We start from the raw sequence: 15,719 nt of genomic DNA on the forward strand, positions 1-15,719 counted from the left end.
TCTACCTGCATTAAATAAAGACAGGACCCCAGATTTTCAGTCCTGAAAACTAACAATTCCTGGTTCTTGTCCTAGACCCATTTTCTGAAATGCTAGGGCTCCTGCCCTCCAGGTTTGGCCATAACCAAAACTGTACCCAAACCCCACGTCACTACATTTTCCCTGGGCGGGTCATGAAGACGTGTCTCATCCTTTGTCCTACTTTTGGAGCATAATCACAGGTGACTCCTCTCCTACGGTGCACGGTGGCACAGCCTCGAGTGCCTTCTGCTGCTGCCAGCTAGTTCGGCGCTGAATCAATCCATCTGACACCCTCTGGACTGACGGACAGAAATACGGCTGTGCGTGCAAGCCCCACAACTTTATATCGACATGGGATTCAGCATACGTGAAAGCATGACCCCTCTCACACAGCATTGGACACAGCCAGTTCATTGCAGCTGAATAGCTCGGTGCTGGAATTAGCCTTTATCAGAGGCTCCAAAATGTTAAATGGCTCCTGGGCAAAGATAGCTCCAGCCAAGAGGACTGACTTGGTTGATGCGATAGGTGAGTGGAGAAAGAGCTGTCGTCACCTAACAGAGAGAAAATAAAGAGAACGACATGCAAGGTAATGCACACAAGACCTGCAAACAGAGTTATTACTGCTACTGACCCCAAACATGGTTGGTGTATCTGGGGAGGACGTGTGATGTCCAGGAGGGCTCCTGCACGAGCTAAACGTTCTCCCAAACCAGGAAGTTCGGAACAGGCATTACTCTTTACTTAGGAAAGAGGTTTGGATCGGTCTTTCGGCTTTTAAGTTCATAAAGGTTCACACACAAGTGAACTTAAAGCCCATATAGCAACAGAGCTGGGAAATCTGTATCACTCTGACTTCATTTGTTGTACAGGTTAAAGCGTCTTTGGTATCGTCACTGTGGGCGGATGGTCATTTGCATCATTATAATGGTTACCCATGAAAAAGTCAGTGATTTTTTTTTTTTCCTGGGCTTCTTCAGGACATGACTGTCGTACTTTGGGAGAAGTTGGGCACTCTGCACAAGCAAAACAGACTTTTTTCTTGGGAAAAACTCTCAGTCAAAATCCAAAGAAGTTAGACATACCCTCTCTGGCATCTCTGCTCAAAATCCACCTTTCCAATGCTGATGTACAGATCATTCTCATCTGATATCACCTAAACTCAGTGGATGAGCAGAAATGTCTGGTTTTTTTCCCCCCTTTCACTCTATTGTCTTGTCTTCCCAGCTCACATCCCTGACTTTAATCTGTTTTGCCTAGCTGACACTTTTTGTCCACTCTGTAGACACTGAGGATGTGAGACGATGTCTAACTACCCTTTGAGTATTTTTTTAGTACAAACCCCAGCACACCCTGTTCCTAGGAGCTCGTGCAAGTTAAACAGTAAAAATAAATCTCCACATAGCAGGAAATGCTGGGTTGGAGTGAGGGGTGTTTCAAGCCCCTTACATTTCCACTTCCTTGAGCTAAAAAGATTTTCAGAGTCCTGTTTTTTGCTAATACAACAATTAAGAAACAGAGATTTTTAAGAGAATGTCGAAGTTTATATGCAAGTTTTATGGCAGAAGCAGAAACAACATCCTGAAGTAGCCAAACCTCATCCTGTCCCCGGATCGTGGTGGCCTTCTCACACATTTCTTCTGCTCCCTAGGCTGAGGTTTTTCCTGAAACGGGCTGATGAGGGGTTGGGGACCCACGGCTAACAGTCTCAGCGATTTCCATTGCAAGATTGTACTATTCGTGCTCACCCAGGTCTTGCAAATGCTTCCAGTGGAGAAAAATTATTCCTCAAATTCCAGCAAAGGACTGGGAGTGAAGTCTTCCAGTGAGATGATCCTTGAGCTATCTTCTCCTTAAAGGATAGTCTGGCTGGAGCAGAAAACCCCTCTCTGGCTGCTAGAGGAGCAAAGCATCCAAAGGTATTTTCTCTCCCTGGAAGACGGGAAGTTTAATCATTCTTAACCATATAAAACCATAAGAGAAAGAGCACAAACCATACTTACGCTGGTATTTCTGTGACTCTTTAAAGACCTAAATAAATGTCGGCTGAAGAAAACTTTGTCCTATAGGGAATGGACAGATGATTCAAAATCAAATAGGCTTATTTTTTTCTTTAGCACTTTCTGGCCACAAGGTGTCAATCCTTACTCACAAGAAGAACTAATGGCTGATTTATTCGCAAGCAGAGCTGCCACAAAGTTTATGGCTCTTCCAGGAGCAATGGCAGCTAGGGAAATAGAAAATGAAAAGCCAGTAAATGCAAAGGACGAGCATAAACCTCAACTGCAAAGTGTTCTCCTTCCATCTTGTATCGAGATTACATACATGCTGCACCCGCATAGCTAATGGATTAAATCAAAACTCAATTCCGTCATTATTTTTCTGCAATATTTCAGTTTTGATAAGATATATTAAAAAGTTGTACTTTCCTCAACATGTTTCTATTTAATGAAGATGTGAAAAAGGTCAGCAAAAAAGAGGAAACTCTAGAGACACATCCAGGAACGCTAAATGCTTCTGAATAACAAGTGACAGAAGAAAAAAAAAGTGAGAAAAAAAGAAAAGGGAAAGCTAGGCTTTCAAAAAGCTCGACACTATTTAAATGTCTGATAAATAGCCAGATTTTTCAACAGTGCTTTAATAATGAAATACTTTCTTGCCAACTGATGCTGTATAAACAGCATTTTTGTTTTCAGAAAACCTAACAGAGCAGTAATAGTCCAGCTGAAATATAGTAAAGACATTTTTCCCTTTTACCACAGCTAATGGACATTGAAATCCCTCTGGGTTCCCCGGGTGAACTTCATTTGCTCCAAATGGCAGTTCTGCATTCAAGGACTCACTCCCAGTGCTAGCAGGAGAGAATAGCGCTGATTTGCTGAGGAGGAAAAATACAAATTACACTGCACGTGTAATTTAGTGGCATTCTGAACTGTCTTTTTCAGTGCTGCTGTATTTTTTCCCTGTGAGCAAGATCGTGTGTGCATATGCATGAATTGATGCTCCGTGATGTTATATTGGGGAGGGAGGGAGGCGTTTTGGTCTCTCTTTAGGAATTTTTTTTCTAGGTTTGGAAAAAGCTAGAAAGGGGAGAAAACTCCTGCCCAGTCCACAGCAAAACAGTTTCTTAGTGCATCCACACTCTGAAAATTGACAAAGACAGTGTGTTTTTACCTGGGTAGGTATCTCCTGACCTTATCAGTTAGTCCTTAGTGCTTCTCATGCCTCTTAGCACCCCTCTGCAGCATGCCCAGCCCCAGCTCTGCTAACTTCATTGCATGTGACTGTACCAGAGCCACCAGATCCAGCAAGCTGTCACCGATAGCGTCAACTGATGGCCACACGGTCACACAGGTACAGCCTGGGGTCTGGAGCTTGTCGGCAGGACCCTTGATTGCTAGCGATGGTGCCTAAGATGGAAGAAAGCCAGCTCAACTGCTGGAGACTTGACTGAGTTGGCAGCTCAAGAAAACACTTTCTCTTTCAAACCAAGCCTATTTCATGTGGAAATAATCATTAGCCAGTAAACATTGCAAGCTCTGTGAAGGGTCTCTGGGGAGAGCAGAGCTGCACTTCAGCAAGGGAATTAGTAAAAACTAGGTGGGTCTTCCAAGGGAATGAGAAGCAAATGATAGTTTAATGCCCTTGGAAAAAGGCAAGGAGGATCCGAAGTCTGGTGAAGCAGGGAGTTGCTTCAGGAGGGGAGGGATTGCTTTGTGTAAATGTTATAGGGAACTCAAAAGACTTCACTGGGCAGCTTCCACCCCCTGCCATTTCCCTCTGCCCCGATCTGGCTGCAGCATCCGTGCTTGGAGGGATGAGCATCTCCTGCTGCCTTGCAGCTCAGCAGCTTTGGCACATACTGCATCTAATGCTTTGGTGCATGCATTAATATTGGCATGTATTGCATCTCCCTGAGCTAACTGGGGTACGTTGTGCGCTAGCGCCTGGGCTGGTCCCCTTTCTGCGTGCAGTGAGGACGTCTGGCACGTTTTCCCCAGCACAGAGGCAAAGGTTTTGTGGCCGAACATCCTTGTTTTGGAAATATGGCATCACAGGGGCCTAATTCCTTTTCTGAGAAAGGAAATGAGTCGATCGGGTGTGTGCAACTGGGAAGATTGAGGAGGAGTGAAGTCTTTGTGTTTGCGGCATTTTTTCCCCTCTTTTTGTTGAATCATGGCTAAATAAATAAATCAAACAATCCAGGACAGCCATGGGACAGAATCTGAAGAGTACTCAGGAGCACGTAAAGCACAAATAAGCTCTACCAAAGGTCTAATTGTATCTGTGTTCACCCTGAGATGCTGACACACACATTTTGCTGCTTATTAAAGAACACTAATTTCAGATGCCACCTGATCTAAAACTGGAAATAGATACAACTACTCCCAGGGCAGCAGCAATAAACTAAAGGTTCACGGAGCTCCTAGCTTGCTGGGAAATGTGCCTACAGCCCTGCTCTTGGAAAGGGGCAGCCAGTCCGATTTGTGTCAGGCTGCTCCTGCTCAGCCATGGGCAGGAGGTGCCCAAACCCCCCCCGCAGAGCCCCCCCCATGCTCCCTGGGGTGGGATGAAGCCGCGATAGCAATTGTGGCTGCTCTGTTTGCAGCTGGGGTAGAAGCAAGCTGGATCTCCTCGACATTTTCAAAATATTGGGCTTTTTCTGATGTGCATCTCTTCCTCCAAACAGGTTTCTCTTCTCCAAATCCTGTCCTTGGGGTGTCCTGCTATCGCTGCTGCAGAGCCCAGAGTCCTGCTGGTTTCCCTGCCAGGGCCCTGACTGCTGAGGTGGATGCTGAATTAGCTGTTCAACTTCTATTTTCACCCAAAACCACAGTTTGCCACCTCTGCTTCCTCCCAGCCCTATCTGCAAATATCGCAGTATGTATACCGTACTGTATACTTACTGTTTGAGATATTTTGGGTTTGAGTTACTGCAAGTTTTACCCTTTGTATTTAAACGTGGCGCAGTTGAAAGAGAGGTAGGAAAAACCCAGGACCATCTGTCTGCTTGCAGCACGAGGAGCGGCACTGCCAGCTTCATGCTGCCTCGAATGGAGCTGGTCAGCCCAGCTCTGCTCCAACGCCTGGGCACTTTGGTGGGGCCAGCGAAGCCCCTCGCTCTCTACACGACCCCTCCGTCTGCCGCCAGGCATCTTTAAGGTCATATTTGTAATCTGCCTGCACACCCATCAGAAACACAGCTGTGCTCACCGAACAATTTAATGCAAGTTGTCTGACAAAGATTTTAGGCTTCCGTTAGGCTGAATGTAAATCAGCGTGTGTAACACTGATCAAGGTTTCCTGTTATGAAGCTACCTGGGGATAAGGAAACTCACTTGTCTACCCAGATGAGCTCATCTGTACAGAAAACTGAATAAAGCCATGCCCTTTATACAGAAACAGTGCAGGTACCTATTTTTTCCTGTTGAGGTACATAATATGTTATAATTTTTTACTGGCTGTGTGATGGTGTATCAAGTCAGTGTGAACACCTTGTGGAAGTTACAGAGGTGACCTTTACTATTTGCATCAAATTAGGTAGGTCTTGTCTCTGCTAGGATTTGGCTGGTAACGCGTAAAACCTTTTGCACTTCAGAAAAGCCTACAGCAACATTTAGCTATCCCTTTTTTAAAGCCAGCAAAACGATGCCAGGAGCCTCTGTGTGCACACTGAAACAAAGAGGCTTTCTTAAGAGTATGCCAAAAAAAGAAGCAAGTGATCAACCAGGCAAGGCCAGTGGTAGACCACGGTCCTCTCTAGGAAAGGCTCTTGGCTGCCTGCGTGCGTCCCTCGGTATCTCACAGCAAACCCTCTTTTCCCCTGTGTGCCAGCTGAGGCAACAGCCTAGGTATTTGACACTGGAGAGCGATGGAATTTTCCAAAGCACAAAATTTAATGGGTTGTTACAAAACAAAAATCGGTTTTGACCTCTTGCTGAAGAATGGGGAGCTAATGCTTTCTATCAGCAGAGAGCTGTTAACGCGTTGAAAAGACGATGCTGACTCCTTGATGGCGGCGCAAATGAATTAGAATGAGGGAAGGAAAATTGTCATCTTGTACTGAGCACCTCATAATTTTGCTGTCAGTTGAAGAGCTAAGATTACTGCCAGCAGCAGATAATACACAGTGAAAGGAGCCAAAAGCATCAAGTTGCAGAAAAAAAAAAAAGACGAGCACGTGTGCAGTGAGGCAGGGAAGGAAGAAAGGGTAATAAAAACCTGTTCTGAACAGTAAATTAACCACTTAGGGGCAGATTGAAGACCACTAAATGCTACCGGATCCTTTCTGTTAAAATGAAGATGAAAAAAATTAAATACGAACTCATCCCTGACACTGCTTTGTTTTACTGCACATAATCATAATAAACTGATATATTTGTGCTTTGAGAAATTGTGTTACAGAAAGTGACAGCCAAGGTTGACGACTGGGGAAAATGCTTCCAAAAATCTCTAATCAAATTCATGAGTAGATTTGGAGTCCACCAAGGGAGTAACCATTTCATAATTGTTTTCAGAGATCATTTGAGCACTTGAACTTGATGAGAACTGGCGCTCATATGCTAAAAGCAAACTTCAGGCTGATTGTGAAAAACGCTGTTCTTGTTGTGCTAGTTTATTATGTAAATCATCCAGAGAGGGAACAGAAATAATACCATTTGACCTATATCGCTGACTGAAAAGCACAGCTTGTAAATTGTGAACGTTACAGACAGCCATACAGTTCCCTATTTGCCATCTTTATGTCCTGGCCTAAATAACGCAGTCTTGTTTCTGCTCCCTTAGCTGGGAGGCACCTGTAACTGAGATCCAAATGTGAGCTGGAGATTAGAAACTGCAAATAGTTATTCATAAAATTGTGCTTTGCAAATCGCTGATTATTTTCTGAAGAAGTATGTGGGTAATTCTTTTCCAATAACAAATACATTCAGTAACTGTGTGGTCTTTTCAATGGTGATTTGAGATTAGAGAAATGGAAGAGTGGTCTAAAGCATTCACAGCAAGTTAAAAGATCAGTTGTGATTTTTCTGCAGCATCTGCTCTTTAGGAGTATGACCTCAATGTCATGGTATACTGACGTGTTTTTCACTTGGATCTTCTCACCTGGTTTACAGTACAGCCCTGCAAAGAGCTGTAACCGCCCGGTGTTATGGGTTAACAGCCCCACACAGCTGCTTGCTCACTCCCCCCATGGGATGGGGGAGAGAATAGGAGGGGCAAAAGTGAGAACACTTGTGGGTTGAGATAAATACAGTTTAATAAGTAAAGAAAGGAAGGAAACAAACAAAAAAACCCCAACCAAAAAAGAAAAAAACAAACCCAAGAAAAACAAGTGGTGCAAAACCCCACCATTGCTCTCCACCAGCTGACCGATGCCCGGCCAGTCCCCGAGCAGCAGCAGTCCCGGGAATCTCCCCCCCAGGTTTTATTGCTTAGCACAACCTTGTATGGGATGGAATGTCCCTTTGGTCATTGGGGTCGGCTGCCCCAGCTCTGTCCCCTCCAAACCTCTTGCCCACCCCCAGCCCACTCGCTGGTGGGGCAGCGTAAGAAGCAGAGAAGGCCTTGACGATGTGTAAGGGCTGCTCGCAACAGCTAACACATCCCCGTGTTATTATGAACATGGTTTTCATCAAACCCCCAAAACATAGCAGCACACAGGCTGCTGCGAAGAAAATTAACTCTGTCCCCGTCAAAACCAGTACACCCAGTCAAGTGACTACGAAATGTGGCAATAGGGTGAGCAGAAACATCTTAGGCTGTTTTTGCTGATGGCATACCATGGAACTGCAAGGCAGGCTTTCCTTCGGCGACCTCCTCATATTTGTGGCTTCTCTCAGGAATTTTACAAGTGTTTTTCCTTCTACTGTTCTCAAAGTGCTCCTTTGGCACTGCTGGCTTGAGGTCATTGCCTCTGCAGCAAAACGTCCAGTGATTTCATTGTGTTGAAGAGCACTCTGAGCACCCTTCACCATGCAGGAGAGGAGAGGAGAGACAGAGCATGCTTAGGCTAAGTCTTTATTTACTTCAGAAATAAACTGTGCCAGGAACCATACTCAGCCCCTGGAAAGCAAACATCCGCACTAAAAAGCCGTTCCCTGGTGTCAGCCTGCCAAGTGCCACCTAGCAAACAACTCTCCATCACTGCATGGTGACCGAGGTGCTCCACGAACCCCTCTGAAGGCTAAGGGACCTCATTAGAACAGATACAAGCCACCACATGCTCATCATCCTCAACACCCAGCAACTCACTGGGCTATTCAGCTCACTAATAGAAATACAGGCTTTCTCTTCACATACGTGGTGTGGTGGTGTTTCTCCTGCTTTTTTAAATCCACTGATTTGAATTTTACCTCTCCTTTGCTGGGGAGCAGAACACCTAACTGGATTGTGAAGAGAGGTTGGTCGGTTGTTGGTGGGCTTCCCTGTGGTACCCTGAGGGCCATGATGAATGGCAAGCACTGGTCCTTGCCCCTTCACTAAACCAGAACCTCCCACAACATTTGGTTCAGTGGTGGCATTTGCCCCCAGATACCAGCCACTTCAGGTATTAGAAACAGGGCTTGGAATTAACAGTCTAAAGATACTATTTTTCAGTAAGACTGAGTAAATGGCCATCCATGGAGGCAAATCTGCTCAGAGGAACATATGCATGGACATGAATGAGAGGAGGTTGTGTGTGTTGGTGATAATCCTGTTGCATAGGATTCTTTGTCAGATTTGAAAAGACATGATTTGAACCTGAAAAGTAGCACTTTTTAAAATAATTTGCTCCAAATCATTGGTGACATATATGCATCCAGAAAAACTGGTGTGACCTCAACTTTGCTGTGTTAGTCAACCCTTACGTTAACATCCTGGTATGGCCAGCCCCAGAAACGGCAATCTCATTTTGCCAGTAAATTCCTACTACATTGCAATATCACATCTGATGCTGTTTTATATTAGGGACATGCAGCTAGGATGTTCTTGTTGTTTGCTCACATTGCTTTCCCCGCTTGCTAATTCCTCTATATGTTATTTGTAAAACTTTCATAAATTGTTCAGGCATGACTGATGTTCCTTACTTTATTTTACAAAACATCTAGGACAACTCTGGACACTACAGAAATGGCAAGGACATCCTCCTGAAGGATCTCATCCTCACATGGAGCTCTCTTGAAACCAGAGGCAACTGTGGATTTCACAAGGTGGGTGCAAGCCTAAGTACAAAAAAGTGAGTCCCCCAAAATAGTAGTGAACCAAGCCTAACAGTACTCCGATCTGTGAAAAAAAGACCAACACGTTGTTGATCTTGAAAACCTTTTAGCCAAAGCTCTGTAACTCTTGTATCAACTTAAAGAGGCGCAGGCTCTCTGACTGTATTACGCAGGAGAAAGCCTGTGCTGAGGGAGCAGAAGTACCATACAAAATATTACTGCCACAGATCATATCAGAGTTCACATCTTCTGTGTGAAAGGAGGAGACTCCTGCAGTTATATGTTCTAGCCATATCCCAGTCTTTTCCTAAAGGTGGCTGAAATTCAAAAGGCTGGTAGCAAAATGTAGCTAGAAAGCTATCTGGTATTTAAAATACACCTGTAATTGCTGCCAGTCTTCTCTTTATTCTCCACATATTCATCTTGTTCTGCTCCCAAGGCAGTATAATCCAAGACAACTTTTCCTCTACACTTCTTATCCTCTCTTCCCTGTCTCTTGGGCTGGAGGGTTATGTTTCTCGCCATTTAGGCTTAGCACACTCTCTTAAGGTTCTTGTTGACACACCACATGGTCAGTGACCTCCCCAGAATGTGCTGCTTCTGAGAAACCTTTCTGAGATCTAAAGAACATATTTTCTGCAGCAGAGGTTGCTAGGTTGAATGAAAGGTGTTGGTATTGATGGAAGGGCTGTTAGTAGTTTCTGGGAGGGAAGGAGTAAGAATACTAAAGGCTGAGAGAGAAGCTCAAACTTTTAAAGGAGACAACCACATTCAGTTTGAAATTTAGGTCAGAACTACTCCAGATTTATTTTTGTACAAGTTCATTTCATCAGCTTCAGTGGCCATGAAGAAAATCTGTCTTCTTTTTCGGTTATTTCAGACAGTACAAATAACGTCTATGGAGCATGTTTCACTCCCTCGATTCCAGGGGATAGTCAGTCTCACATGGCTGATGGAAACCCAATCAAGGCATGTCATTTGATTAAGTTGGAGTCCATGGTAAGAAAAAGAGGCTTGCTGAGACATCGGACATAGTGAAAGCCTCTAGTGGAGGAGAAATGGGGTTTCACAGACCCTAAAAATTGTGCAGCTTGACTTAGTGACAGGTGAGCTAAGGAGCTGCAACACTCACATACCTGTTTTAAATGCTTTAAAATGTTACATTTCCATTCAGTATCTTGCTAAGTGTATTCCACGTGTCGCTAGTAATGCCTGGTACAGAACAGAGAAAACTAGGACGCCGGTTTAGGCTGCATGTTTAGGAATTGTTCGCTTTTGCTCTCTATTCCACATCTGGAGTCATAAAAATTATAACAGTGTCTAACTAAATGTGATGGGATATGCAGAGGATTATGCTTTCACATGAGAGCTAAGTAGCAGAAGCAGATGAGCTCTTAAGAAACAATGATCCTGGTTTTATGCAAATCTGCCTGCTAAAACGAATGAGGGAAGAGGAATATGGAAATAGATGATATAATAATACAGTACAGTAACCAGAATTATTCTGAATAGATTTCTCTTATTAAGATTTTCATGAGGCATCAGCTGCAATTTGTAATTCTCTTCTTAACACTACCATCAAAGTATGCCTTATCAAAATATACATCTTTGCTGCTGCATTTATATTCACCCTATTTAAAATTGAGACAAAATACTTTTTTTGTGTGTGTGTGCAGGGTACTGAAATAATCGTAAGAGCATACAGCAACCCAGAGTAAAGGGTTTGAAAAGACACAGAGAACAACAGACTACTTACAAGTGTCCCATTTCCTTTGCCAAACTAGCGATTGATGGAGCACATGCATCTTTCCCTATCAATTTTGTCTCAACTGCTGAAATCCAAAGCAGGCATCCAATCATTCAGCAATATAAGACAAATTTATTATTGTGCAATTAGCTAGCTACTTGTTTTCTGCTCTTTTTCTAATTAGTGTTTTACGTCAAAACACCCCTAAGTCCTGGAACATCTACAGGTTTCTGAACAGATGTGATCAATGTGAGGGTCCCAAATATCGCATTTAACGGTATCACCACATATAGACAATGAACACAAAGATATTTACTGGGTAAAAATTATAACAAACAAACAAAAAACTGGAGAGAGTCCAAACCTGGAAGTTTTAGCCTGAGTGGAAATAAAGCTGGCATGGATCAGTAGACTTCATGAACTTCTGAGCTCAGGCATTATTGGAAGTATGTGTCTTAATTGTGCTTCACATACCTTGATAGAGTGGCAGATTAGCTGCCTCTTGGTCTTTAAAATGCCCATAATAATGGCAGTGATTGAAAAGAAACACTTCCTTAAATGATACCGCTCTTGGGAATGCCTGACAGTCTAGTATTGTGGTATATGGGACAGTATGGCTCCATTTTGTCTGCATTCAACCAGGGCAGTAAACAGTTATCTATGGGGTTGCAAAGGCATAGCTGGAGAAGAATTCACCCCTTTGAATTTGTTCTTAGAAATGTGACTGGCAAGGCTGGGTCATTTATCTCTAAAGCTGTCTTTCATGAGCAGTTCTGTCTTTCATGAGACATTCTGAGCTTTTGCTGTATGCCGCAAGGCAGCTTTGCAAATCAGATTGGATCATCTGATTCCTCCCACCACGATGCTGCTCTGCAGCAGGATGACTCCAGGGTGTGACTTGAATGTCAGTCTGACACCTGCTGTTGGCAACCGAAATCTTTCCACTGGCTTCAGCAGGAGTAGGATCGTGCTACTGATCACATCATAACATCGATGACATCATACTGTTTCTTCTCAGGAAAAAAAGACTGAGATTCTTCAGTGCTAAAGCCATAATCCAAGTGGCAGAGAAGCTGGCAGGACACGCAGCAGTTGAGACTATGAATACCCTACCTTATGATGGTGCGCATGGCTTGGCACCAACTCATATTGACACCTGCCTTATCTGCAGGAGAAGACAGATTTAGGCTGAGAAGGAGGACAAGGGCAACAGGCAAGCTGGAAAACAGGAATACGTTATACCGTATGTCAATACAAGGTGTGAGGTGACATGATAATACAGACCTGCGAGAGGTGGAGTCAGAAGTTCCTCAAAAGTTACTTCATGCAATTAATGGTTAATCTGATGCACGAAGGCTGCAGTTTTGAGGACTTTCCCCCCCCACATCTCTTTCTGTGTCAAATGCCTCCCTGATCAATGTCTTCTGAAGCTCCTAGTTCTCCCCTGCTCTGTCACTGTGGGTTAAATATAAGCTGTGGATGCTGCAACGTTCCCTGCAGCCATCTAACTCACATGCGATCCAGCCCACTACTCTCATCAGTATTTCTGTCACGCCAGAAACTACAAGAACTTGAACAATCTTTAGAGAAAAAATATCTCCAACAAAACCACACAGATCCCATCCCTGTGGCAGGCAAATGGGTTACCCTTTGAATGACTTTAAAATTACTTCATAGATCTTCTGCTCTGGCAGAAGACAATGTAACCTCTTTCCATTCTCCACGTGCCTGCTGCACGTGTGATATGCGATGCTGCACTACTGCTGGAGCGTGATCCTAGCTAGGGCACCCAGGTTGTGATCATTTGCACCAATGCAGGTAACGTGAGGTTAGGAGGCCCTGCTAACACAGCAAGAACTGCTCAGGAGCATCTCAGGGCATGAGCCGCACCTGAGAGTTATGGAAATGCCGCTGAGATCAGGCAGGAAACCCAGCTGAATCTGCCCCAGTTGTCCCAGTTTAAATTGGGTATCTCTGTTCTCCTCGGCTGTGCCGATGTGCCTCTATCGGTGGGCGAGGAGGGATAAAAGATGATTAAAATTCAGTTACTGAAATGACAAAAATCCCCTTTCTGACCTCCTTCACTGATTCAGGTTACAATGCGGTCTCACGATTTCTCACGCTGGCACAACACGGAAAGTGGTAAACAGCCGCAAGCGGGTGTGGAAGACTTGCTGTAGGGGGCTGAACTTCTTCAAGTCTCCTTGCCACTGGGGAAGATGTCTGTGACAACTGCGTCCCTGCTGAACTGACTAGTGGTGAGTAAGGGTCACCAGGAAAGGACAAAAATCACACCTCCTTACAAAGCCAGCAAAGTCTTCACGGTGTGGCTTTGCCTGTAAACTGCGGAGAAGAGTCTCCGTCCAGGAGGGTCTGGGAGTTGACTGTTCGGGATCCCTGGGAAGGTGGTCCAGTCCTCTCTGTGCTGGGAGGTGAACCCTTGGGACTGGAAACGTCCTTTTCTTCCCAGGCCAGACAGATGTTGTGATAGCGCCAATATCTAGGCATTGCTGTAGTTGGAGGAGCAGGAAGCAGCGGCCTTCCTGGGCAATCATGTTCTGCCTCCTGTCCAGGGAATAAGGAATGGGAAATGATGCATTTTGCTGATTGAACCTGGCTTTGGGAGCACTAATCCACCTGGGTTTAGTCTGTACCTCCCCTACCTTGAACCAGGTCCAGTCTCCTAGGAGCCAAAGCAGGAATTATACAGTAGCCTTGGCAGTGCTACTTCATCAGCCTATAGTGCTAGTGATTAAAAAACAAAACAAAACAAAACAGCCCTTCCTGCTGCCATCGTTCTTTTTTTTTTTTCCTTTACACATCCTGGGCTTGCTGTGCTGGCCAGCTCATGTGGTAGGAAGCTGCAAAGGAGGAGCTGCTAGCAGTATCCCAGCAGAATACTGCAGGCAGGCAGGCCTGGAAGGAACACATCATTTTTGCAGCTGATGCATGCTGAGAGGCCTGCGGTTGTCTGGCAGCAGCCAAGGAAGCAGGGTCCATGCTTCAAATACTGGTTCAGACAGAAAAGAGGCAGTGGCTTAGTGCAGCCTGAGAAACTGTCATGCTTTGTGTATAAGCGGTCATAGATCCAAAATGTACATGTTTTGCAGAGAAAGTGAATAGTGATGGAAGAGAAGGTGTCTTTCTGGAAGTTTTAGCTGAACACAGGGCATTACACTCAGTGCAGAAGTAACTGCATGAAATTACACAGCCTCTTATGCAGACACAATGATCTGATTTTTCCCTCCTGCGTATTAGAAAAGATGTGAACTTCTCAATTCTTTTTTGATTTCCTGTCAAAAGACGCCTGTGTTCCTCGTGGAAGTAAGCTTGTGTGTATACAGCAAGCAAGAAACACAGTTTTCTGCTGAGCTGTGAGGAAAGATTGGCAGGAAGGCAAGGAAGAGGTCAGCAGGTATTCTGCATACCTCAGAAAAGGATGCAGATACAGTGAGGAAAAGGGAGCAGAAGACAGTCAATGGAAAAGGAATACAGTGCGTTCTATATATATACACAGACATATCCAGAAAAGATTTGATTGACATTGCTATATATTAAAAGCACACAGCTTCTTTACTCTTTTACTAGTATATTCACTTTTTGTTTATTTTCTTTAAAGGACGACCTTATTCATTACATGTAAACAGCAAACTGGAAAGAGAGCGAATTGTAGCCATTTCGGTAGTAACCCTGTCTGTATTGGTAAAACCATCACTGACATTATTTAGAGAGCTGGTGGGTGCCATGGGGTATCATCACAAAATTGCCTGACGGGTCCCACCAATTTCAAACTGCTACTCATGTTTCTTCTGAAGACCCAAGGTATCCAGTAGGCCCTGAGACACAGAGCGCAGCAGTATGGTACTGTACCAGCAAAACAACTTTTCTTGGATTTATGCTGTTGCTCTCACTGAACGCGTTTCAGGTTTTTTAATTAGACAAAAATGACTTTGATCTCCCAGATCCGTCACTCACTTGTAGAGTACTTGAGATGTGAGGTTTATGCAGTAATCCACCCCTTTAGGATGGAGGGCAGCCAATCACAGTCCTGCTGCAGTGAAAATGATCCTTTCATTGAAATTAGGCATCGCTACCAGAAGCAAGCCGAAGGATTTCCAGTGCTGCCGAGCCTCCTCCTCCGCTCTCCTCCAATAAGCCTCCTTCTGTCTTTATTTTTATAGGCACAATTAGGCAGCTCACGTGCCGCGTTTCTATAATGTGGCTGTTACGCACGACAAAAATGCTCAGCAGTAAAGTGCAACAAGCAAAACGCTGCGATTTGTGGATTTTTCTTGGGTCCTGGGGAAGAAGGCACGTTCGGTGCCCTTCAACCTAGCACGAGCTCAGAGACTCGCCTCCCCTCGCCCAAGGAGTTTGCTAAGCAATCTCCAGCGAGGGCCTTATCTCAGAACAGGTGCTGAAGCGGCTGCCGTCCCTATGGAGATAAGGTGGGGGAGTGAGGGAGAGGCAGATGAGTTCTGGATCGAAGGTTACCCTCTTCCAGGGCTCGAAGCGATCCAGCCTGGGCAATCCCTTTCCCAGGCGGCGAGAGGACTGACGTGAGGATGACAACCACCCCCTTCGTAACCACACACCTTTTTTTTTTAACGAGGAGAGAGAATTCCCGCGGTGCAAAAGCCTGAAGGCGCATCTGCGAAAGGCAGAGTGTCTGTTGAGGAGGGCCGGTGCTGCTACCAGAGACCTCGCTGGCGGCCGAGGCCCTGCGGGAGCCGCAGCCGAAGGCCGGGGCC

At 44.9% G+C, this 15,719-nt stretch overlaps 1 protein-coding gene across 1 annotated transcript in view; it reads left to right on the forward strand.

Moving 5' to 3' along the window:
• The first annotated feature begins 485 nt into the window (after nucleotides 1-485).
• The window catches only part of LRRC16A (leucine rich repeat containing 16A), a 211,431-nt gene continuing 196,197 nt past the window's right edge, over nucleotides 486-15,719 (forward strand). Inside the window, exon 1 of the mRNA XM_010578007.1 lies at nucleotides 486-549. Within this exon, the coding sequence (XP_010576309.1) occupies nucleotides 486-549 (64 nt within the window). The remainder of the gene's footprint in view (nucleotides 550-15,719) is intronic.

Source organism: Haliaeetus leucocephalus, unplaced genomic scaffold (genome assembly GCF_000737465.1).
Source record: "Haliaeetus leucocephalus isolate CR32 unplaced genomic scaffold, Haliaeetus_leucocephalus-4.0 Scaffold587, whole genome shotgun sequence".
NCBI lineage: Eukaryota > Metazoa > Chordata > Aves > Accipitriformes > Accipitridae > Haliaeetus > Haliaeetus leucocephalus.